General features: G+C 46.1%; 1 protein-coding gene across 3 annotated transcripts; it reads right to left on the bottom strand.

Moving 5' to 3' along the window:
• Positions 1–245: 245 nt before the first annotated feature.
• AK2 (adenylate kinase 2) lies at positions 246–21,065 on the bottom strand. 3 transcript variants are annotated; one of them, XM_059690310.1, is made up of 7 exons: positions 20,863–21,057; positions 11,258–11,383; positions 9,647–9,757; positions 9,424–9,518; positions 4,432–4,504; positions 3,330–3,525; positions 246–1,139 (listed from the first exon to the last, which is right to left on the bottom strand). In XM_059690310.1, the coding sequence occupies exons 1-7, from the start codon at positions 20,959–20,961 to the stop codon at positions 1,135–1,137; spliced, it is 705 nt and encodes a 234-aa protein (XP_059546293.1). In that variant the 5' UTR covers positions 20,962–21,057; the 3' UTR covers positions 246–1,134. The 3 variants fall into 3 exon arrangements, with proteins under 3 accessions (XP_059546293.1, XP_059546292.1, XP_059546294.1); XM_059690309.1 differs by lacking the exon at positions 246–1,139 and having other exon boundaries at positions 3,159–3,525; positions 20,863–21,061; XM_059690311.1 differs by lacking the exons at positions 246–1,139; positions 9,424–9,518 and having other exon boundaries at positions 3,376–3,525; positions 20,863–21,065.
• Between the last annotated feature and the right edge of the window lie 4,981 nt (positions 21,066–26,046).

Here is a 26,046-nt window from a genome sequence, read left to right as displayed (position 1 = left end):
TGACTGGCTGGGATTTGTTGTACATCTCCAGAGCTCCAAGCACAAGCTGCCTTTGGCTCAAGAAAAGCCTGCATATGAGCTAAAGGTCAAGAGGGTGCAGGCTCATCTTATGAGCACATACTTGGATCTTCCTACCTCACAGCTCCTAGTGAGCACAAGAAAGGGCTTCCAAGCCAGATCCAGAATTCAATGTCATTTTATTAGCCCAGATCCCCTAAAAAAGAAAAAAAAGCCAAAACAGGGGATGCAAACTTTTACATACTTTATTGATTTAGGGGCCAAACAAGGCAGTATTTGGTCTTTAAGAAAGGCACCTCATTGAAAATACATCACAGTGCTGTCGAGTGATCCCAGTCACAGGATGTGAGGACCGGAAGGACAATCTTTGGATGATGTTGCTTAGGACACTTGCTCATTTATTTGAAGGGCCCCTTCACACACCATGGATGAAAGAAGGCAAGAGCGTAGAGTTGTGGCACACATCGGGTGGTTGCTGAGCACTCACCCATGAGAGCAGGTGGACTGGTAAATCAGTGGTAAGCCGGCAAGGGAGTGAGACCGGCCTGCCCCGCCTCCCCATGACTCCTGTAAACATTTTTTGCTGAGCCACTGCCCCCAGGATGAGCACACCCTGTATCTCTTTCAAATGTGGAGATGATTTTTTGATCACAGGGTGTGGGGAACCAGTGTCAGTAGTCAAGCCCTCCCTGTCCCTGGTTATAGGACAGAGAGGACAACAGTTTGATTTCCTGCATTCCTGGGCTGACAACCCATGAGGTTCTGAGATAAAAGTTGAGGTCTCAGGGAACTGGCTTTAAAAAATATTGTTACCAGTCCAGAGTAAATGAAAAACTGATTCCTTAGAAATAGTACTGCACCTCCTTATTTCTACTTATATCCTTCAATCAGTCTTTAAAAAAATTAATTACACATACTCTTTAAGACTCCTACTGTATGCAAAAGAAATCACCTCCCTACAACACTGCTGCCCTTCCAATATTTTTCGTGAGCCCTTCACCACACTTGATTCTCCATCCTTACCCTGACCACCCCTCCCCTCTCCCCAGCACCTAAAAGCAGGGATCACGCCGCGGGGTGATGAGCAGTGGTGCAGTCGCGCCTGGCCTTCTGCTACTAGGCTGAAATAGAGAGGAAAACAAGAGAGAACAAAATGGGTTTTTAAAAACTAAGTAAACATCAGAGAAGGCTGGCATGCACGCCCCAGCAACCAAATGCATTAAACCCCGGACATTTCTCTGCCAGGTGAAAGCTCTCATGCTTGCCGAGGTTAAGGCTCTGGAATTAAATGAAGCAAAAATTGAATCCTAATCACCCCCCAAAAGGCATACACATTCCCCACATCTAGTTTATACCCACAGCCCAAATATCACACACACGTGTTGTGTGTGTACGCACAGGTAAATGTATATGGAAGGATGACAAATACTTAAGCAAGGATCATGCACATTACAAACATTCAAGGACCTCAACTTTGAGACCAAGTGCCTGCAACTGTCCCCAGTCAGAGTGGAGCAGACTCCAAGATTCACGAGGCCACCTCAATCAGACCAGGATCCCATTCCCTGCAGACAGCTGACAGTTCTGGTTTCACTCCTTCCCAGAAACACCACACACCAGACTGGGCGGAGTTAGTTTACAGCCAGGGACACAAGGAAGAGCAGAGCCAGCAGACGCTCGAACCAGAGAGAGAGAGAAGCAAGACAGCCACGTACCCACGCTCAGCTGCCAGGCAGAGGACAAGCCCCTGGTAGTCCCAAGAGAGCAGGAGAGTTCAGGTAGGGGGCACTGGGCACTTGAGAGTCACTGCACTGAGTCAGCAGATGATGCCAGGGCAGGAGGCATTATTTACTGGACCTGCCACTGATTTTCTAATGGTTTTTCCAGAGGCTGCGGCTTTCATGGTCCCTCACAGCAGTCTGTTAATTTGTCCATTTGCCACGAATCGCACCAGAGACCAAAAGGCACAGCATGGAACCCAGGAAATGCTTTACAGTTGGGGAGCTGAGGTTAGGCATAAAGTTGGTTACTGTCATAGGTGATTTTATTTTTGGGTGATCTTTTCTTGGGGAGTCTGTGGCCACCATCATCATGAAGTAAGGGGCGAAGGATTGGATCTGGAAGGGAGAGGGTTTGAGTTTAAAAGGTATACATCTGATCTAAGTTTCATATCCTGGAGAGTGACTGGGTTTGAATAAATTCTAATCAAAACGAATCCAAGAATAGACTTCCTCCAAATCAGTGTTCTGTTCATCCTTGGAAACAGAGGCAAAATTAAAAATAAAAACAAAAGCCACTTGGAGGAAGCAGACTGGCTGCTCTCAGATGCCTAGCCTGGGTGTTTAGAAGATACTCTGAATTTAAAAGGACCTGTCATCTGGTTTAATTCTTTGGCCACATTTGGTTTTCAAGCACAGTTCCCAAATGATCCCTACTTTATAGAACCATGATGCAGACCACAAAAATATCCCAGCTTGGCCTGGCTCTTTCTCTGGTGACACCCTCTTCCACTAATTTCTGTAATCTGTAATTTTAGTACCTTTTGACTTCCATTGGGGGGGGGGGGGGGTGAAATCAATGAATCCTGTCCATACATGGACTCATGAGGCTTTTCACCATGGGCTACGACAGTGGTCGGCAAACTCATTAGTCAACAGAGCCAAATATCAACAGTACAACGACTGAAATTTCTTTTGAGAGCCAAATTTTTTAAACTTAAACTATATAGATAGGTACATTGTTATTAACTTAATTAGGGTACTCCTAAGGCTTAGGAAGAGCCACACTCAAGGGGCCAAAGAGCCGCATGTGGCTCGTGAGCTGCAGTTTGCCGACCACGGGGCTAGGAGAGAGGTGGAATTCCCTGCAAACGATCTGCCACCAGGAGCTTGGGCCCTGCCTGACTGCACTTGACGTTGGACTTCTAATCAGCTACTGGAGATGGAATAAATATCAGGGAATTGGTACCTGGCAGATATCTGAGTTAATTTATTTTAGTCAAGAAATCAAATCAAGAGTATGTCTAAAGAAGCAAACAGCTGGGAAAGCCACCTCACCTATAACTTAGAAAGTAGGAGAGTGTACACATACCTGTACCAACACACATACAGATGAGATGAGAGTTGCACATACACCAAAGATACATCAAGCAAGTGCGTTTTTAATCAATTCATCAAATGATATTCTAGCTGGCTTGAGGAACCTTCCTTCTGCCTGGTCTGCCATTCCCACCCTCTCCCTCAACAGGGATAGGAAGAAGAAAGAAATTCCTTTATAGACCCAACATTAGATAAACATAACCAAGTCTTTACATGTGGCTTTGGAGAAGGCTGCTAGAATGCTCGCAAACACGACATCAGGGGTCTGGGAGGCGTCGATGGCAGCGTGGATCCCCCGTTTCCTGTAGTATTCCACCAGCGGGGTAGTCTGCGTGTGATAGCCCTCCAGGCGGATTTTCAAGGCCTTCTCATTATCATCTGATCTTCGGATCAATGGTTCCCCAGTGATCTGAGAACAGGAAGAGCACAATGGAAGGCCGGGACTGTTAGCCAGATGCAGATTTGGGCTGCTGTCTGATCCCAAAGTCCATCAGAGGGAAAAACAGACAATCTAGACCATATCAAAATCAGGGATGCATTAGCAATTATAATCTTATTTGTCTAAGTATTTCCTGTTTTTACTAGGGTGTCAGCCATCAACAATCTGAAAGTCATAAGTGCAAAAGAACTCTGAATGGTAGAACTACTATGTGAAATGTGACAAAATGAACACATGATGGCACTGAAATCTGTGTGAGCTAATAAACTTGTCTTACAGACAGAGGTTAATACAAGAAATTCTTACTATTGCTTGCATGCTCTAAAACATACAAAATGGACTACTTATGGCAAATGGCACAGTGAATATGTATGAGGCCCTCCCTTTTACACCTGCAAGCAATTAAAGACTGTCATAAGAATGTGACAGTCTAGCCAAAATATTCTGAATCTGCAGGGCACGGGAGAATCACTAGAGAGAGAGGACATTCTTCTGAAGGTCAACAAACTTCTGTCCAGTACTATCCTTTCCACCCTGACTGATTCTGGGCTTCCAAGCAGCCCCTCCAATTAATTGGCCATTTAGGTTACCGTGGTGTCTGAAAGGTGCTGTTTTGGACAAAAGGCAGGTACAAACTGGGCTCTGGGAAACAGCTGGTGCTGGTAGCCACCTCCAGGTCGAGCAATAAACCAGCTGGAGAAACGCTGCATAGATGAGCCACAGCCCATGTGGTTTACGTGACTAATATTTCTCATGGTTAAGTTAGTAATACTGGTAGACACAGAGGGGAGATGGAAAAAACAAAGAAAAGAAAAAAAAGCAAAGAAAGAAAGGGGAGGGAAAGAAAAGGAAATTTCCTGTCCTGAGTCTACATACGTCATCTTTCATGGGCTCCTTTGGGGGGTTGAACTCCTCGTGGTAGGAACGGCCACTCAGGGGGTGAATCAGCCTGAAAGACAGCAAAGGAACACAAGTCAGGTGGCCCGAAAGTATCCCGAACTGCAGGGGTCTTCAAGATGATGAGCAGAGTCAGGGAAGCTGGTGCAGGGCTTTAACCTGGCAGAGAACGCAGCTAGAGGCAACGCTTGCTTAAGAAGATACTGGGCTTATGCCTGAGTGGGTGTTTTCTATTCTGACCCAACATTAAAATGAGTGTCTGGCTGAAGAGCTGGTATAACCACCTAATTCAGGACTTGAAAGAGGAACTCTGGTGCTGGTCTCACACAGCCATTCATTCCATTCACCCGTTTAGTCAACTGTTACTAAGTGCCTAGTCCCATTCAGGCCTTAAGCTGAATCCAGGGGCCACAGAGCAACCAGTCAAGTTTCCTGCTCACAAGCAGTGCTTAATTCAGTGCGGGAGGCAAATGTGGAAATAAATAACCACAATAAGCCAGACAATCCCTTAACAGAGATTTGTGTAAAATGCTACGGGGGACAGAGGACAGAGAAACCAACCTTATTTCCTAACCTAGTTTGGTTATAAATCCAGAAAGGTGCTACTGGGAAAATATGTGCCATGGAGGCACACACCACCACACGAAGCAGCACCGTTTGGGATCACGTAGATGAAAGCGAGCCCACCCACTGAAGGGCAATAGTCAAGGTGCTGGGAAAAACGACTCACTAAACAAGCCATGGAATAAACCATGGAATTAGGAGCCCAAGAAGCAGCACGTGTTTGGCACTGGAACTACATCTGTGCTGTGCCCCTTAGGCAACATGCCTGTGTTCCTGACTGGGTGCGGCCAAGCCACAGGAGCCCAGAAACCTAAGAAGGGAAGGAGGCAGGCCAAACACGGCTCAGCAGCCAGGGCCCACTTGCTCAAGCTCATGTGGTTTCCCAAGTCCATGCCAACCAAGGTCTGCCTATTTAATTTTTTTAAAAAATATATTTTATTGATTTTTACAGAGAAGAAGGGAGAAGGATAGAGAGCCAGAAACATCGATGAGAGAGAAACATTGATCAGCTGCCTCCTGCACACTCCCTACTGGGGATGTGCCCGCAACCAAGGTACATGCCCTTGACTGGAATCGAACCTGGGACCCTTGAGTCCGAAGGCCGACGCTCTATTCACTGAGCCAAACCGGTTAGGGCTGCTTATTTAATTGATGGCAGCTCTCCTCAAGGTCTATTAGACCAGTATGTCCCAACATTTTTCAGCTCTTGGCACGCACAGAAATACAGTACTCGAGGTGCTTGCTCCTCCGGGGGACGTATGGCCTCCCCAGGCCTGCCTGCTGCTCTGATGGCCGAAGGGATCAATATATCAGCTCATCATGTAGGAAAAGTCTGTGTTAGACTTCAGAGCTGCAACTGTGTAAAATATGATGTTGTTTCAATAACCGCTTTTGGGGGGGAGGGGGTCAAGTGGTCCATTTATAGCATAAGATGGTTCATTTATAGCACTGGGGAGAGGAGAGGTGATGGCAGAGCAAATTATCTACACTGAGTGGGCCGGTGACTGCAAGCATGTAAGGTGAGGATGGGCCCTCCTGTATTTCAGCTGTGGGAGACCCAGGGGAGGGAGAGTGCAGGCCGATCCGCTTATCTAGCTTTCCCTTTGGGAATGGGGTGGCATGAGATGTGGACCGTATTTCTTCACTCTCTGGAGAGCACAGGGCACAGAGCAGCCAGCTGGCAATAAACACGACTTTCTCCTGTCCACCTCTCTACATCTCTTGCTCACTCCCACATTCCCTCAGCTTCCAGTTACAACAATAGTGCTCCTTCCCCACTCACAAACATCATTTAAAGAGGAATGCAAGGCTCATTCCTTAAAAGGAAAAAGAGAAAGCCCAATCTCCAAGTTCTCAAAACGGAATTGGTCTTAAGTTCCGACTAAAACAGCTCTATGAGTCACAGAGCCTGGCCTCTTGGGGGAGGTGAAGATGTGGAGGGGTCGGGGCTGGGAATCTGCAGTCACTGGGACCTTGAGTGCGGCACTTCAGACACCTGTATTCTCATCCACAGAATGGGACGGTAGGAGACATTAGGCTAATTATACCAGAGAACCAGCTGGCAGGATAATTAGGATACTAGAGAGCCAACACTGAATAGGTTAAAACCCCAAACTACCAGCCATACTTATTCAAGAAATAAAATAATGACTCATAAATTTATTAGAAGTGAGGTCTGTGCTCATTCAGAGGATATCTACAGGGGGTCCTTAGCATGTCAGATTTAAATAAGATCCACATGAAACTACTAGGTCCTGACTTTTAATTCCAGGAGGCAGAGAGCAGGCTCTGGTGCCAGCTCTGTCACTATCGTGCGGAGGGAACTTGGAAACAACAGTCTGGCTGCCCATTTCCTCCACTGCGAGGGAGGGGTCACACCAAACCACTCACTTCCAAATTGAGAGACCGAGTCTTCTCTGTTTCGTCCTCTACAACCACCCTGTAGTTTGTTCTTCAGCATCTCTGTCCCCAACCAGCCAAGCCCAGTTAAAAGCCTCCACTTCACATGTGGGCCAGTCAGGCTGCTAGGTGGAGTCCTTGTCTGTTTCTCCTTTCCCCATTTAGCCTGTATGCCAGGACCAAGCTAATATTCTTAGAATGCTGTTTTTGCCACAATACCTAGTGGCTTAAGAACATGCCACGACTCCTGACTCTGTCACGTCCTTGGCAGACCTTCCCCAGTCTAGCTCCCACCCTCCCTTCCCAACAGCATTCATTCTACTGCCCAGCCCCCCAGGCCATTCCTCTAACTCTGTACAGACCCTTGCCACCAACCCCAGCTAGAGTCCCTCCCCCAACCCATACTCATTCTGGCCTCTACTCCCTTTGGGAAAGCCAACAAAATTCTCTTTATCCAGGAAGGTCAAGTTTGACATACACCTCTCCTAGGCAGCCTTCTCTCCCTCCTCCCAAACTCTCTTCTTGGACTTTCTACTACACTAACAGCTCCGGTTTCAGGTATGGTTTGTAAACTCCGAGGTCCAAGATGGGCATGTTGTTGTTCTTCTATACCAGCGGTTCTCAACCTGTGGGTCGCGCCCCTTTTGGGGGTTGAACGACCCTTTCACAGGGGTCGCCTAAGACCATCGGAAAACACATATATAATTACATATTGTTTTTGTGATTAATCACTATGCTTTAATTATGTTCAATTTGTAACAATGAAATTGGGCGTCACCACAACATGAGGAACTGTATTAAAGGGTTGCGGCATTAGGAAGGTTGAGAACCGCTGCTCTATACCCTCTCCTGCTCCCTGCCCCAGAGTCCAGTACTGTGCTGAGCACAAAGCAGGCACTCAAGAAGCTGGCCCGAATGAATTAAAGGTCCCCAATGTCACCTATTACTATTAACATTTGCTTTGCATACGAGGGACCCCAGGCCTGGTATGTTCCATCTTATCAACGCTACCACTGTATCAACTTTGTCTACCCTGTGCCAGTGGGGGTTCAAAGAAAGAAAAGTTCCTGTATTGAAGGAGCCCATGGAAGAGCTAGGAACATGAAACCTGGACGCTTGAAAAGAAAATTAACGTAAGATGATTCCACTGTGTCTAATATAACCTTACAGGAAACCACCTGTATCATGCACTCTGCTGTCTGTTTACATGCCTGCCTCTCTCCTTGAAGATCTGGACTGCAGACACATGGAAACAATGTTCAACCTCATTAGGAAATCAGAGTAATAAAATTTACAATAAGAAAACAGTTTCCCCTTAATTAAATCCAAGAATTTACATGTATTATGATGATCACAGCATCAACTTAAAAGTGAACAACTGGAAGAAACACAAATGTATAACAATAAGGAAACAATAAAGTAAATGATGGTTCATCCATGAAAAATCATACAGCAAATAAAAATAATGGTCATGGATGTCTGGTTCCATGGCGTATGCTGACCACCTTCCTGAGATTCCATTAAGATGGCCACGGAATATAAAAGCTAAAGCCCACGATAAAAAAGGGGTGGGAGGATCTATTAGTGGCTGAGAGCTTTCAACATATTTCTGGGAGACACAAAGCAGACGGCAGAGTGATTAGTAAAACAGGACAGAGGAAACTGCCTGCGATCTTTCAGAACCAACTCGCTTGGATGCAGTGCATTTGTGTTCAATGTTGACTACGATAGAGAAACAAGCACTTTAAAACAAAACATGCACAAACACAAAATAACAGTGGTTTCGGCAACAGTGGCTGTATGATGAGCAAAATTTCCCTTCATTTTCTAAACTTTGTGTAGATGGTCATATTACTTGTATAATTAATAGAAACCCTACAGCAAGGTATGGCAATTCCAACTGAAATCAGATTTTTAAAAGCATTAAAACAGAGGTACACATGGAAAGAATTTAGCACTTCTTAAGCACCTACTATAAGCAAGGCTCTGAATGATGCACTTTATATGTTACACTAGAGGCCCAGTGCATGAATTTTGTGCACAGGTAGGGTGCTTAGTGGCTGCCAGCTGCAGCCTCCCTTTGTTCTGCACTGCCCCCCTGTGGTCAGCGCACGTCATAGTGATTGATTGAACTCTCGGTTGGTCAAACTCCCGAGAGGATACTTTGCATATTAGGCTTTTATATATATAGATAACATGCACAGTAGTTCCTCAAACAGGTATTATTAACCCCACTCTAAATATGAAGAAACAGCCTCAGAGAGGTTAAGTCACTTGCCTAGAATCAGAGTAAAAGGGTGACAGGACTGAGATGCTGTCTGACTTCAAATCCCTTACTCTTCTTTCCACATCCCATTCCATCACCACCTCAGCAGATATCACCAAATAAAATCAATCTGAATTGAAATGGCATTAAGCTTCATGACTGGGATTAGGCAAGAGCAGTTCCCATGGTCTGATGAATCTCTGAAGAAGCATGAAAAGAAGGGACCTTCTAGGGACAAATACCTTCCTGTAATTCTCCGGATCAGCAGGGAGTCTGGTATGCGGAATTCAATCACAGAATCAAGCTTCTCTTTCCTCTTCTCCATGAGGTCATCAAGCTGTAAAAGAGTGTGTGTCCCACCTAAGCTACCGGAGCTTGATCAGACCCATTTCCCTCAAAGGAATTAAGAGATTAAGGGCCAGAGTTCATTATCATGCAGTGGTGATACAAAACAAACCCACTCACCATTTCTGCCTGCCTCACAGTCCGGGGGAAGCCGTCTAGAAGAAAACCATTTTTGCATGGAGGGGTGTCCAAATTCTTCTCAATGAGTTCCACGACCATTTCATCACTCACCTGGAAGTCAAGGACAAAATAGCCTTTGGTTTAAATCCATAAACTAGGTCAGTGGTCCCCAACCTGTGGTCCGTGGACCACTGGTGGTCCATGAGGTCCGAAAGGTTGGCAACCACTGAACTAAGTGACATTAACCCAACTGCAGGGTCACAAGTTTGTGTCTATATAACCTGATGACTGCAGGAGATGGTGCGGGTTGACCAGAATGCAGAAAAGCTCCAACTTTCCTATTTCCCAATCTTGATTAGGCTCACAGTAAAGTGACCTGGGCCACCCTGGACATGACACAACAGAGAAGTTCACTGATTGGCAAGATTGGGTTGGCACCAAGGAGCTGAGGCCAGCCCAACACACCTTTGAGCCTTTGTGAAAACCCCAATGAGGTCCCCTCCCAGCTTTCAAAGACTGGTTTTCCTCCTGGGCCTTCAGAGAAAAGGTTCCCTGCTAGTATTACAGTGACGACTGCCCATCTTGGTAGCTAATGCTCTTATCTCCCGGGACCAGCTGTGAACTTGGGGACAAAGTGTAAGCTTTGCAATGAAGTGAAGGTTGCAGATAAGTAATCTCATTGCCACATCCCAACTTTTTCTCAGTACAGGATCTTCTGCCAAGACCCAAAGTCCAGAATAGCTAGCTTTCTAGCTTGACAGGGCCTCACTGACATGAAAGGAAAGCTGGAAGCAAACGGGCAAATGGACAGGTGGTCAGGGGTACCATTCCATACCGGCACTGAATCTCAAAGCCTGACAGGAAGTGTCAATTTGGGAATGGAGGCAAAGTTCAGCACCTTCCCTTCCATGTTAAATAAGATATAAAAAGGCCAGAGGACCAAGCAAAATATGACTTCTAAAGGTGATTTGCAGAAGCCATGTCCCAGAATAACTGTTACAATTAAGCTCTGGCACTAATCAAAGATTTAGTAAATATCAGATTGTATTTGTCCAATCAGATTAACTGGACTAGAAACAAGAGAAAATACTATTATAGCTCCCGAACAGGAAGGACTACATCTGTCAAAAGCAATTCCTCTGATAGTGACCGAGAACAGTTACAAAAGTAGATTAAAACCACCCTGTGGCTCCTAACTCCTTTCTTTAACACATCCTTGAGTTCTGGCCTAGTGATGACAGTTTCATTTTTGGCCCTAAAAATTGGGTATATTACACATTGCATCAGCACAGAGGAACCTCCAGAATACTGTGAATAAAATAAGTGCCACAAATTCAGAACCAAGTAACCTGCTGCTCTAAAGTTCCTATGATGTGCCAGTTTGTTCAAACGCCCTGGAGCACAGGGCTGTCCAACAGAACTTTCTAGCAATGGAAACATCCTGTATCTGTGCTGGCGAGCAAGTGCATGACATGTGGCAAGTGAGACTGGGGAACTGGCTTTTACGTGAAATTGAATTTAAATAGCTCCCTGGGACTGGCGGCTACCACAGGAGGCAGTGCAGATCTAGACTCTGGGGAGTATCACCGTTCACTGGTACCACCAACCTACCAGCTTCCCGGCATCCATAGTTGCCTTCAGCTTTTTCCCCAGCTCTGAGCCAGAAGCCACCATGGCCCTCAGCATGTCCCCAGTTGCCAGATGGCAGACACAGAAGTTTTTGGCCAATTTGGGTGCCTGTGGAGGGAAAACAAAAATCAAAATCCAGTTACCACTGCAGGCCCTAGAGTCAGACTTCCTGGGTATGAACCTGACCCTGGAACTTATTGGCTGTGTGAATTTTGGCAAATGCCAATTTCCTTACCTGTAACAGAGATAAAAGTACCTGTAGTATAGTCTAACATATAATGACATGATATAATACATGTAAAGCACTTAAAGCAGTGCACCTAGCACATAAGACGCTGTCACAAATATTAGCTATTTTCACTCCTTCTGCTAGATACATTAGTGACAGATCAGCCTCAGTTTCCCCATTACAAATGGGAAGAATAAAAAAAGTAGTATCAATACTTCACATGGTTACTGTGAAGTTTGGGTTCATGTATATAAAGCACAATGCCTGGCATGTAATGTGTTGAATGAATATTTGCCAAAGGATTGAATGTGTGATTGTCAAGTGCTGTGGCCACTGGCCCTAGAGGCAGCCAGGGCAAGGTGAAAAACACAGTTTCCTCCAGGCAGACAGTTCTTCCCCTTCCCTGGCACTAGGTAGCTGCATTATCTTGGCCAAATCACTTAACCTCCCAGAGGCTCAATTTCCTCATCTGTTTAAAAATGAAGGCATAAAGGCTCCATCAAGGAAGGTAGCTGTGAGGATCAGATGAAACATATACAAAGAGCATTGAAAAACAGTAAGCACTTGTTAGTTTTAGGAGGCAGTAAGGCCCTTTAGCTAAGAGCATGGGCTTGAGAGTCAAATGACCTGGGTTTCAGACTTCAGGCCTGCCAATGACTAGACAGATATGTTACCTGAGAGAAATTATATCACCTTTCTATGTTTCAAATTTCCTCTAAGTAAACTGGAGATGGTAATAGTACCCACACCACTGGGTTGATGAGATTATACACATTTCAGCATATGCAGGGCCAGGCTCATAGTAAGTGCTCAGTGAACATTAGCCATGACTGTAACCCCTGACCTAAGCCCATATTCATTTTTACAGAAATGAATTTACCCATTCATCATATTGATGTCTCTTCCAAGAACCCTCCTGGGAGCCAGGGAAACAGATGAATAGGAGACAGAGATTCTGTCCTCTGTGAGCTCATAGTTTGGTGGACTACACATCACATTGAAGACCAGAACAACAGGAGACCCTGGACGGTTCAACATTGGTTGTGAACAAAACAAACAAAAAAACTGCAGAACTCATGAAGAATAGCTTCAATTCAAGGAGCTTAATAATTAGCTTTCTGGCTCACTTGTTTTGTTAAAAAAGTAGGCTTGGATCCTTGTTCAAACCAGTTACTGGGGGTTTTCGTAGGTGCACGTAATAAAAACTTAATAGATGGGACTCAATGCAGCAAATTCTGGTTTGTGATTCATGGAATGATTCAGTTCAAGCAAAGAAATAACTTCATAGCAAAACAGAACCCAAGTGAGTTGTTAAAAGCTCTGGAAAACGAATGAAGGTCAGGGCCCTCTACCTTCTGGTCTTCCAGACTGGCCCAGTGGCCACACACCCAGAGAACTGTGCTTGTCTGCCAATCTTCTCCTTGGTTGTTGAATTAACTTGGGTGAAAAGTGTGAAGGTCAGGCTTGTTCAAGGGGAAAGGCTGACGAAAACACCAGAAAAGTACTGTCAGCAGTACAAAACCTAACTGTTATTTGTATCCACCCTCACGCCCCAGTCCCAAACTACAGGACTCTTCTGGGCTGTTCCAGGTGCCTGGATTCTACAGCTACAGGGAAGGATGCTCCAATAGGGAAGATGTCATTGCAGACTAACTCTTTATTCCCTGCTGCCGCAAGGGAGTCAGGGTCATGGGCTGCAAAGAGCTCAGACTTTGGAGTCAGACAGATTTGCACCTGAATCCTGGCTAAAGCACTCAATATCTGTGTGACCTTGGGCTAGTTACTTAACTTCTTAGAATCTCAGTTTCCTCATCAGTCAAATGGGATTATGGATAACATCTACTTCTTAGAGCTGTTGTGAGGATAAAATGAAATAAGGTACCCAAAACATCAGACACACAGTAGGCATTCAGTAAACAAAAGACCTCCTTTCATGTCTTTTTTTACATTACTCTTTTTTAAAAAAACGTATTTTTATTGCTTTTTAGAGGGAGGAGAAGGGAGGAGATGTAGAGAAACATTGATATGAGAGCAGAGTATCAATCAGCTGCCTCCTGCACATCCCCTACCAGGGATTGAGCCCATAACCGGACATGTGCCCTGACTGGGAATCAAACTGGCAACCTTTCAGTGCACAGGATGATGCACAACAACTGAGCTACACTGGCCAGGGCTCTTCTTTGTATTACTCTTTACTTGCAAACTACAGAAGAAGGTTGATGAAATAACTTTACCATATTCCCCTAACACTTCAAGCTTTCATTTTAGAGCAGTGGTTCTCAACCTTCTGGCCCTTTAAATACAGTTCCTCATGTTGTGACCCAACCATAAAATTATTTTCGTTGCTACTTCATAACTGTAATGTTGCTACTGTTATGAATAGTAATGTAAATATCTGCTATGCAGGATGGTCTCAGGCGACCCCTGTGAAAGGGTCGTTCGACCGCCAAAGGGGTCGCGACCCACAGGTTGAGAACCGCTGCTTTAGAGTAATGCTACTCCAAATCACAAGGCGGGGCCATGGAGAAGAGGGTGCTTCTAAAATGCAGATTCTGACTTTTTAATGTGGGGCCTGAGAACCTGTATTTTTAAAAATATATTTTTATTGATTTCAGAGAGGAAGGGAGAGGGAGAGAGATAGAAACATCAATGATGAGAGAGAAGCAGTGATCGGCTGTTTCCTGCACACCCCTCACTGGGGACTGAGTCTACAACCTGGGCATGTGCCCTGACCGGGAATTGAATCCATGGACCATTGCTGAGTCTGAGAAATAGGCCCATCACCTCTATGAGAACACTGTGGGGAAGGGGGTGGACTGTGGGAGGGGGGCATGGGTAACAATGGCTAAAGCCAATAGGGAGGCAGAACAGTAGCTTTAGTGCTCTCAAGCTTCAGTGTGTTATCACAATCATCTGGGGCACTTGCTAAAAATACAAAGCCAGGCCCACCCTTAAAGTTTATGACTGAGTGTGTTGGGATGCTGACGCACACAGTCTGTGAAGCCGTGGGGGAGTGGGGGCAAGACTGGGCTTTATAGTGGGACAGATCTTGGGTGGGCACCAGATTTACAGTTTACTCACTGTATCCCCTTGAACAAGTAATGCAGCCTTCTTAAAGCCTCAGTTTCTTCATCCCTAGATACAGACAACCATATCCATCTGCAGAGCCGTTGTGGGGATTTAATAAGATTATATATGCAAAAGCATCCAGCACAGTGCCTGGCATTTAGGGAAATAAAGGGAAGCTAACAGTTGTTCAGATTTGATTTAATCTCAAACTTACTTGTGACATCTTTCTGACTCCAGTTTTTTCGGCTCCCATCTCTAAGGTTCCTGTATATGTAGCTAGAATCATCTCCTAAGACACTGTTGGAAATGTTACGCCACCCCATTCCTCTATCCCCAACACACACATTCAGGAGGCTTCAACGTCTCCCCAGTGCAATGGGGAAGTCCAGATATCTTAGCCTAGCACTCAGCGTCCTCCACAATCAACTTTCTAAACCCCCAAAGTTCTTCAAATTTACCCCCACAAATCCCATTCTGTATTCCCTGCACCACTGCAAACAGCTGCTCTCTGTATAATTCTCAGACATAAAATAAGTCTCTCCATGGACATTAGCTCAAAGCTCCTCTCTATGCAGGAATACCCTTTCCCTTCCCCCTACTGGTCTAACCTCTATCCTTCCCTGTAGTCAAATTCTGAGCTTATCCCTCCCACCCAATTATCCCTTCTTCCTTCAAGAAGTCTTAACATCAGCAAACTTTGAGTTTACAACATGCCAAGCAATTTTTCCATGTGTTGTTTTATGGTATTTAGTATCCATAATACATTACAAATCCATGAGGTAGGAATTATTTTTATCTGCATTTTACAAATGAAATTCAGAGGCTAAGTTGTCCAAGATCACGTAGCTAGTAATAATAGTTAGCAACAGGCCTCAAGACTGTTGAGCCCTAGCTCTTAACCATGATGCTATATGGCAGTGATTTTCAACCTTTTTCATCTCGTGGCACACATAAAATTACTAAAATTCTGCAGTATACTAAAAGATATATTTTTTGCCCAACTGACATTTGATTCATTCACACCAGATGGCTCTTGTGTTGGCTGTCATTTTTAAAATATGACAATCTAGGGGAAAAGAGGTCAGTGCCCGACTAGTCAGGTATTGCATGTTTTAAAAATTCCTGCGGTATACCAGTCAAAAATCGCTGCTACATGGCCTTGTTAAATCACAACCCAGAGCCTTAGTGGCTGTCCTTGGGAAAGTGTGTGTGTCTGGAAGAGAGCACAGGAGGACATTACAGGCCTGGCAATGTTGTTTTTTGCCTATGGGTCTAAGCTACACAAGTACATTCATTCACATGGTGAAATTTCATCAAGCTGCTTGCTTATGACATTTGCACCTGTCTCTCTAGATAATACTTCAATTAAAAAAGTTTTTTTAAATTTTTTTATTAATTAAATCTTTATTGTTCAGATTATTACATTTGTTCCTCTCCCCCCCCCCCGCATAACTCCCCTACACCCAGTTCCCACCCCACCCAGTACTTCAATTAAAAAAGTTTTTAAAAAGCATAGAAACCTGTGTTTGAATTTCAGCTCTGCCTCTTAACTTACCATGTAACCTTAGGCCAGAGATCCTTTGAGGCTGTTTCCTTGTCTATAAATTGGGGATATTATTACCAAAATCACTGAGTGGGTAGGAGGAAGAACAGAAGACTGTCAACAAATTCTAGTTCTTGATCTAATCCTGAACTAACCTAGTCACTCACCTGCCCCTTCCCACATGGGACTTTGCACTAGCATGTATTGTTTGCATGAATGTTCACTTCTGCCCCAATACCTTGACTAATAGTGACAATGTAAGGTGGTGACTCTGCTGCTTAAGAATCAGAGTTCAAATCCTGCCCTCACTACTTTATGAGCATCTTGGGGGAGGATACAGCCTCTGGGCTTCAGTTTACCAGTAAAAAGGCATGGATAACAGGACCTACCTCTTGGGTTGTGGGTTTAAATAATAGAACACATGTAAAGTCTTTGGCCAGGAGTCTTACATAATCGAGCAAAGGGTGACTATTTTGTATATTACACCCCCTCCTCCAGGGCAAGGGCTGCTTTCTCCATCTTCAGCACGAGCCTTATCCAACAAAACATGCATAGGGCAGGAGAAAAATCTAACCCAGGGCAGCAGATAGCAGCAGAGAGAGCAGGAGCTCTTGAGTCATGCAGGTATAAGATCTGCCAAGTATTTGCTATGTCACATAGAGGACAAGCCCTTTGAACTTCAGTTTCTCTAACTATAAAAGGGGAAATGAGTGTCACTGCACGGACATAACTGACAGCCTGACTTGCAAGATGATAACTAATTGCTTAAGTGTGCCTGGCCTTCATTTGGTATAGATTGGACACATGGAAAAAAATGTGAAGAGGGGCTGGCAAAGAAAACACAAAACACATGTGTGTTTTGGCCACACTGTAGGAACATCCAATCACAAAAGGAACACAGGCAAGTAAGGTCATTTAAATAAAATAACCCACGTATTCTAGATGTTTTAAACATCATTATGTTGATGAAAAAGTAGGCAGTTCCTGGCCAGTGTTGCTCAATGGTTGAGCACCGAACCATCAACCAGAAGGGCACTTGCCCCAGTTGCGGTTGCAGGCTCCATCCCCAGTGGGGGGCGTGCAAGAGGCAGCCAATCATTGATGTTTCTCTCTATATACACCTCCCCCTTCCTCTCTCTCTCTAAAATCAATTTTAAAAATCATATTTTAAAAAAAGTTTTAATAGGAAACATTTAATTTCAGTCACACCAACATAAAAAACATTGAATGAGTTATGCAGGCATAAAAAGATGTACTAGTGGGAAGAAAACAGACATTACTGAGTAGATACTAGGCACAAACCTAGGGGAAGGATTTTACATCAAAAACTGCAAACATTTACCAATAGGGGCCAGGCAGGCAATGCAAGTGAATGAAGTGGGGCAAATGTAAGCAAGCAGGGCAGAGGACTCTGCAGGGGACCACAGAGCACATGAGCCACCCAAAGCGGCCTCACCATTCAACTGCATGCCAGGCTGGATTGGAGGCCCAGAGCCCCCAGATCTGACTTCTCAAGAGAAACTAGAGCTCTGGATATTAACTGAAATTCCACAACTGAAAACTCTGTGTGGTCAACTTATTTTATTTATTTGCGAGAGAGACACACACAGACAGACATCAATGTGAGAGAGAAACATCAACTGGCCACCTCCTTGCAAGCTGCAGACCAGGGTATGTACCCTGATCAGGAATCGAACCTGCCACCTTCTGGCATACAGAATGATGTTCTAACCAACTGAGCCACACTGGCCAGGGCTCAACTTATTATTTTGAAAGTTGACAAATAAACAAATCAGAGCCGTGGCTGATAGGTCCATTGGTTAGAGCACTGTCCTGATATGCCTAGGTTGCAGGTTTGATCTCTGATCCGGGCACATATAAGAAGCAACCAATTAATGCATAAATAAGTGGAACAACAAATTGATGTTTCTCTGTCTCTGTTTCTCTCCTTTCCTCTCCCTCTAAAATCAATAAATAAAATTAATTGAAAAAGGAACAAAACAAGCATTTATTCTGCCTTTTCTATACAAACCATACCAAATAGCAGGTGGGAAGTTTCTCTTTATAGAAGCATTTCAGTTAATAAACAAAAAGAGAATGATATAATTAGAACACCACCATTTTGCCATCCACGACGAATTCTGGAACCGGCATCATCAGAGACAAGTAGACCTGATGTGCCTCCTAATGCACAGCACAGCACCACCTGTGATCTAGGCGGGCTACGAAACTGAACTCAGATTTGGTAAGTGTATGATTAAACTACCAATTCACAGGAAATAGAGAGGAAAGGGGAAGATGGTAAATATGCCATGGAGATACAATAAAAAATTCCCAGAAAAAGGGACACTCCCAGGACAAACAACTCAGTTTCTCCCACACAAAAACTGCAAAAACAACAACAAAACTAACCTGCAACAAACAAACAAACAAAGCTAGGAGGAAAGCTGTAAATTAAGACTTACAATGATCACATTTGTGAGACAAAGGGAAATGTGAACATTGACTACTAATAAAAATTGTTAATATTTTAAGGGGATATTGTGCTTGTTTACAAAAAATAATTTATCTTTTAGAGATACACACTGAAATATTTGCAAATGAAATGATATAATGTCTGGGTGCTGCTTTAAAATAATTTGAGAAGGGAGAGTAAATGGGGAAGGAATGGCCCCCAGCTTATGGTGATTAAGGCTGGATAATGGGTGTATGGGGGCTCATTATACCATCCTGTCTTCTTTTGTGTATTCAAACTTCATAATAAAGTTAGGGAGCACCTGCAGGCTAAATGCTGCTGTAGGCTGCCACTTTGCAACCTCTGATTTATGAACACTTTTTTTTTAATTCCATAAAACTACAACCACCTATTGTTCCAATTATGAAAAGCTGTATAGGGTAACTCATGTAAATCTTACCCTTCCTTCAAGTCCCAGCTCTAATTACATCTCTCTACTTCAAGCATGCTTGCTCTACTTCCACAAAGCCTCTGACCAACACCCACATATCTGCACCCTTACATATCAGCTCATAATTTTCTTCAACTCTTTCTGACTACATCATCCTTTATACTGAAATACATCTGAGTTGGGAGGGTGGGGAGATGTGTTACTAAGATGAGGGAGTCAATAACTATTGAACACCTACTATGTGCCAGGTTGTCATCTAGGTACCTATAGGTGCTCTACACACACACATAAAATTATCTTCCAAGATCCTCGTTTTGGTCTATCTACATGGGCACTGCTCTATCTAAATGAGTAAGGTAGTAAGGTAGGGGACCTACTTTTCATGTGAGAACACTGAGGTTTGGAAGTTACAAAGTTTGCTAGACTATAAAGCCACTGTCCCAGCACTGGGCTGGGTTATCCATTTCACCACTACTGAAATTATTAACTTCAATATGAACTAAGAAAAAATAATAACCAATGCCTTTGAGCTACCCTGTTTATACTCACAGCAAAAATCTGCAGAGTCTTCTAAGACGACAGGTTACCTAATAGCTGAGGGTGGTAGCAACAGGAAAGAGGAGACTGCAGTGTTATTAAGGACAGGTGGATTAGGCAACAGTGAGTTCCAAGGATCAATCAGCTCTGGCTAATAAGAAAAAAAGGTTAAGTGGTTCTTCTTGACCTAGTATCCGGAGGTAAAAAGCAAAATCCCAGAAATGAACGGAATCTCCCAGACGTCCCTTCTCATCATCCACATGAACCTGTATGCATCCATTTCCAGTATCCCCATCACGTACCAAGTAATGTGCTGGGTGCCACAGGGGTCCCAAGAATGAGTAAGACAAGATGGTCTGTTTACCAAGACTTTGCGAGTATAGTAAGAGAAGAGTGGGCACAGAGCAGTCCCCAGAACCCCATTCATTTAGCAGCAAGAGCCTGGGGCCGGGGTGGGGGAGGGGAGTAATGCCAGACCCTAGGCCGTAGGGTTGATAATCCAACCAACGGGCTTCCAAGTCCTAAATAAGATCATAAATCCCAACCTTGATCTCTAGGCCCATTCCACCCCAGACACCGAGTGAGGCCCCACAGTCTGCTAGGGCAGAAGGTAACTTCAGACTCCAATTACGTGGAGCCCCATGGTTCCAGGCTCCATTAAGTCAATTTTGCTAACGTCGGAAAGCCACCTGACCTCTCGGGGCCTGTTTTCTTACCTGTAGATTGAGGTGCCCTTTCCCATCCCCCCTTCTTAACCCCCAGCTTCACTGGTTCACGCGGGTCTACCTCCCTCCTCTCAGCAGCAGCACAATCAGCACATGCCAGCTCCCACTCTGCCCCCAGCGCTGGAGGTGCCCCGCCGCCTTCAGGCATTAATCATTAGAAGAAACGATCCCCTATCCCGAGTGCCTGGAACGTAACCCTGGGCAATTCACTTCCGAGCAGCAGGGCGTCCGGGGTCCCTGCCACCACTCGGGCTGCAATCTAGACGTCTCAGCCCAGGGCTCGCCCTACCCTTCAAACCCGCTCAGCTTCTAACTCCTTACGAGATCCAATCAGTCCTTGGCCCTCCTACCTCCACACCTCAAGCCTGGGTCCCTCAAGAACGCTCATCCTAACTCACACTTCCCCGACCTCCAATTTGGGTCCCCCCGCCCCCCGCAAAGCCTGGCCAGCATCCAGCTGCGGGCCAGAACGCCCCGGGAGTCAGCCCGCGGCCCAGCGCTGGGGCCATCCGGACCGCCAGCTGCCCTGACCTTGGGGTCCCCAGGGCTCTGCCGTCAAGCGCGGCCCTTCAGCTCACCTGGGTGCCCTTGCCGGCCCCGGGCGGCCCCAGCAGCACGGCCCGGATGCCTTTAGGACTCTCTGGGGCCGGCTCGGCCGCGGGAACGTTGGGAGCCATGGCTGCCGAAGCCTCCCGCTGTAACCGCCTGCACACCTCTCAGGTCCAGCGCTTCCAGGCCAGCGCGCCACGCACGCACGCACGCACGGCCCGCTCGCCACTCACACTGGCCCGTCTTCACGTCTGTCAGTCTCTTCTTCCCGCCCCTGAGCGCGACGGACACTTTAAGCTACCAACCACGCGGCAGGAGTGAGGAAGGGGTGGGCCCTCGTAAACCGAAGGGGGTGGGGCTCGCGGCGGGTGTGCCGAGTGGGCGGGGAAAAGGTGAAGCCAGGCAAGAGGGCCCCTGGGAGTAGTTCTGGTTTAGGCTTTTTGACAGTTAAAGGCGCCGGCAGCTCCCGCGATTCCTATGAAATCGCCCGTGGGAGTGTAAATGGTGAAATCAGTTTTAGAAGACAAATTGGCAATTTGTATCAAACATCCTTTGGTCCGGCAGTTCCACTTCCAGGAACTTAAAGGACATAATCAAGGATATGTATAGACTTGTGTAACAAAGGTGCTAATTGTAGCACTTACAATAGCCCCAAAGTCCAAAAACTAACAAAAAACCAAAGGAAATATCCCAAATGTTCAACAATAAGAAACTGCTGAAATACATGGTAACAAATTTGTATACTGGAATCCCCCCTGCCCCCTAATCCCTCAGTCCCCACGATATTTAATCACATGGAAAGATGTTCACCAAACAGGAAACAAAATTGCAGTTACAACAAAACCCCAATTTCATTTGATAGTTATAGTGTCATTACATGAACTTCTCCCCTTCTTAGGGCATTTTTATATTTTCAAAAAGTTCTCTAATGAATTCTAGAATAAACAGACATTACATTTATTCAGAAAACGACCTTTTTAAGTCAGGGAAAGGTAGTTGTTGTTTTTTTTTTCTTATTTTTTTTTTCCTCAAAAGAGATGACCATACTTGGACAAGGAAATGGTTTCTGCAGCTTTTTGGGGTGTGAACGTTTCACCCATACCCCCTATGAAGCAACAACCCCTGAAACTCTGGCAAGAGCAGCCCCAAGGGCCCCTTTGGACCTCTAGTCCAGAGTGTGATTGTGAAACAGTCATGTTTCCCCACAGGCTCAGAGTAACTCATTTTCCACGTCCCGGGAATCAGCTTGGTCTCTTCTATTTTACCTCCTCTCACAAAATAAGTTAACATCCGTTCCTCATCTCCACCCTGTCCCCATTCCACGAGGAGCCTGCCCTGGAAGGGGCAGGACTTGTTATGGCCATTTTTCAGGAAGATTTGCAGAGGCCAGTCCAAAGCCACACAGAGACAGAGTCACAAGGCTGGGAAGAACAAGGTGGTGCCATGAGGGTTGGGGTTCATGAGCACAGGGTTCACGGGGGTTGGGTGAGGGTGGGAAAGCAAGCATATATTCCCTGGAGGAAGCTTCTTTGTGGCCAAAATTCACTTCAATCCAAGAAGACCAGAGTTTATCAAGGTTTGCCCAGGGCTCCGGCAAGGGGCATAGGGCAGCCTTCCTTCTCTACCAGCAATCCCTACAGTGATGCTGACCAGGCATGGACCCCACCCTACCCCCAGGAGGAAAAGCAACTATGACTACACATTAATACACAAAATTCAGGGTTTATTTATTCAATCTTTAAAAATGCCACAGGTCACATGCACTTACATTTCACTTGCCACAGCAAGTCTCATGGCCCAACTGTAACCACTGGGACCAGGAATATCTTCCTCTCTCTGGGACAGGCCCAAGTGTAGGAGCAGGGAATATTTCTGAACAATAATACAATCTAGAATCAAAGATGAGGACTGAGAAAAGCCCCTTGGAATTGGCCTCAACGGGTTTGTCCATGACCTTTAACAAGGCAGCTGATTCAGTTGGAGGTTGGGATGGGGAGGGGGGCAGTGGATTGAGGCCACAATGTCTGAGTCAAGATCCTTCTTCATTCTTGGGGCTTTTCAGGGGAAGGAGGGAGACAGGTGAGCTGGTAACCTGAGGGGCTGGCCATGGGGAAAGCAAGGTGTCCTCTGGAAAGAGGCCGCCTGTTTATGGGTGGGCATGAGTGTCATTTTTAGTATTAACTAATCTCTTTCTGCAACTACTGTTTTCCACCTTACACTAGGGATGACCCTAGAGAAGGCAAAGTGTGAAAGAGAAAGAGAAAGAGTCTCATTTGAGGGCCCCCAAGGCTGAGGTCCCGACCTCAGGAAAAGAAAAGCAGAAGAAACAGTCAACTCCCGACTGTCAGAAACTAAACATCTGCCCTCAGAAGGGAGCAGGACCCGTGGGAGAGTAGAGGGCTGAACTATATGGGTAACTGAGAAGGGGTCCTGGGCTTGCCTCTCCATGCCCTGAGGGCAGCTGGCCTGTGAGTGGCAATGATAGGATTCCCAGACAGGTGTGGGACATCCTAGAAGAAAATCCATCACTTTTCTGGAGGCAGGGGGCGGTGGGAGGGCCCAAGAGAGACAGGATCTCAGAGACCCACCCCCACCCCATGATGCAGGGCAAGGACCTGAGAGACCCCCACAGGCCTCCCCCCGCCCCCCATGACCCAATGTGCTGCAGGGGGTGGCAGAATATGTTGCTGCCCATTGTGGGTTGGGGGATGGTGGGCACCATGACCAATAGACTGGAAGAGGCCTTGAGGGGGGTGCCTGTGGACTAAGGAATGGAAAGCAAGTGGAACCCAGGACATCCCCACAGGCCTCTTGGGAGGAGCTTGTGCAGTGGATAGCTGCCTCACCGCTGCTGCCACTGCTCCAGGCCCACAGTCCCTTATCTCAAATCATGAGTGATTCAGAGCTAGGAATTCCTTTGGACTTTAGACAAAGGTGATCCAGGGCACCTGCGTGCAGCACATTAGTATGGTCCAAGACAGCCCCATGCCATGAGAGACGTTAATATTTCCTCAATAAAATGTATGGGATACGTAAAGATTATAGAGTCTATATCTGTCAAATTGGAATGTCTTTCCGGTCAGATTTGCTGACAACTTACTTTCGGTGCCAAATTAAAAATATATATATATCTTTCCTAGATCGGTCCTGGGAGTCGGCCTGACTCCTTCCTTTCCCTCCTCACTCCCCCCAGATCCACATGGTCAGAGAGTTCCATCTGCCTGAATCTCCTCAGCACCTCCCATGTCTGTCTCCTTCTTCCGTCCCTCCTGCTACAACACGGGCTCAGGCCACTTCCCCTCTCACCGGATGATCACAGCCTCCTCCTGGCGGACCCGCAGCCTCCAGCGCCTCCTCTGTGCTTCCCCAGAGGAGTTACTTTAGAATCCAAACTCTTGGCTTTGCCCGGGTGTCCCATCAGGATAGAGGTTGAAAAATACCAGCAGAATTAAAGAATGGCCCTGTACTTCCCTGCTTGGATACGCAGGGGACAATGTGTTAGCTCCCAGGTGGCGGTGCAGGCGCCTCAGGCCTTCTAAGGTTCCCTAGGAGATGTAGGCTGCTGCCGGCCCAGAGAAGGACGATTCCTCACCTGCGTGCGAGAGCTCCCACCTCCCGTTCCCAGGAGGCTGGTTCCCTCCTGGCTTCTGACTGCTCAGGCAGGAGCTGGTTATGTGGCTGCCTGCACATCAGGTACGAGTGATGAGAGCAAAGCACACATCCCAGAGTCAATTTCTCAGGCATAGGAGGGCCAGGCTTCCTGCAACCCTGAAGCCCAATGCTGACCTCCACAGAGCCTGGCTGTCCATGTCATGGCTCTGTTTTATAGGCTCCACTGGCCTTGGCTGTCAAGAACCAAAGCAGGTCAGGAGGTCCATTCTGTCTATTTGTGTCCAAGAAAATCCCTGGCCTGCGAAACAGCCCTGAGCTCAGCTCCTGACTGTGTGAGAGCGAAGGAGAGAGAAATAGCAGTTCCAGGGGTCTTACTCTTCCAGCCTCAATGAAGGAAGGTGCCACCGGGCTTTCACTTTACTCCTGCCTCTTGGCATCCACATGAGTCACCATTTAATTTTTAAAAAGTTACCGTTTAGGAGAGAGCTTTCAAGATGGCGGTAGAGTAGGTAGATCTTGCACTCAACCTCCTCCGAGGACCAAACTGGAGATACAACTAAATTGGGGAATAATCACTCTGAATAATCCACTGAGGACTAGTGAAGAGCGTTATAACCGAGGATTGCAGAAGAAGCCATGTCGAGACTGCACCTCGAATGCTGTGGTCAGGGTTTGAGCCTCCCTTGACCAAAGACCCCTAGTTGATTCAAATGAGTGTATTGTTTGAGCAAAACATTTATTTTGATGTTTTAAGCTACGGAGATTTTCCAAGTTGTTTCTTACTGTAACAAAACCTAGCCCATCCTAACTGAGCTGGCCTTCAGTGGGGTCAGAATAAAGAGGCTGGGCATTCCTAGTCGGTTTGGTTCCGTGGATAGAGTGTCGGCCTATGAACTGAAGGATTCAATTCTGGTCAAGGGCACGTACCTCAGCTGCAAGCTCTGCAAGCTCAATCCCCAGCTCTGGTCTGGGCACATGCAGGAGGCAACCAACCAATGTGTCTCTCTCACATCGATGTTTCTCCCTCTCTTTGTCTCTCCACCTCCCTCCCACTACGTCTAAGCATCAGTGGAAAACTGTCCTCGGGTGAGGAACAACCAAAAATAAAGACAAGAGGCTGGACAGGAGGCTCTTGCCAAGTGAGCCAGGACCTACTTACCATGGACTTTGAGTTCCAGGTACCTACACAGACCCTCCCCTTCCCATCGACAGAGCACACCCTTCTGTGCCCCTCTGGGACTTCACCCCACCGGACCCAATCTCATCACATGCTTCCTGTCTCTCTGACACCCAAGCCACAACACTGAGATGTGGTTTTCTAAAAACCCAGCTAAGCCCATGCCACCTGAACAAGCAGAGCCTTTCAGCTGCTCTTTTGAGGTCACTGTGGCCAAAAGCTGATTTTCATAAAAGCCACCAGCCTTCTGAGAGAAGGCTTATGATGTCAACAGCAACAAACACACATTTTGTTGGGAAATGCTGCACACTGGACACTGTGAGATCACCCTGGTGGGATGAACCTAGAAATTCTATTGGAAAACGGTGATGCAGAGCAAAGGGCACTGGGTTTGAAGAGCCCCTAGAACAACATTTATTGAGCA

This window comes from Myotis daubentonii, chromosome 3, assembly GCF_963259705.1.
Source record: "Myotis daubentonii chromosome 3, mMyoDau2.1, whole genome shotgun sequence".
NCBI classification, from domain to species: domain Eukaryota; kingdom Metazoa; phylum Chordata; class Mammalia; order Chiroptera; family Vespertilionidae; genus Myotis; species Myotis daubentonii.
Note: the sequence above shows the minus strand (reverse complement) of the source record. Positions and strands in the feature narration are given on the sequence as shown.

Excerpts from the sequence above, each read along its gene's own strand:
- AK2 (XM_059690309.1), bottom strand. The coding sequence starts at position 20,961 with ATGGCTCCCAACGTTCCCGCGGCCGAGCCGGCCCCAGAGAGTCCTAAA. Across the intron at positions 4,505-9,423 it reads ATCCGGAGAATTACAGGAAG|GCTGATTCACCCCCTGAGTG; the intron begins GTATTTGTCCCT and ends GCTGTCTTTCAG. Across the intron at positions 3,526-4,431 it reads AGGAGCCCATGAAAGATGAC|ATCACTGGGGAACCATTGAT; the intron begins GTATGTAGACTC and ends TCCTGTTCTCAG.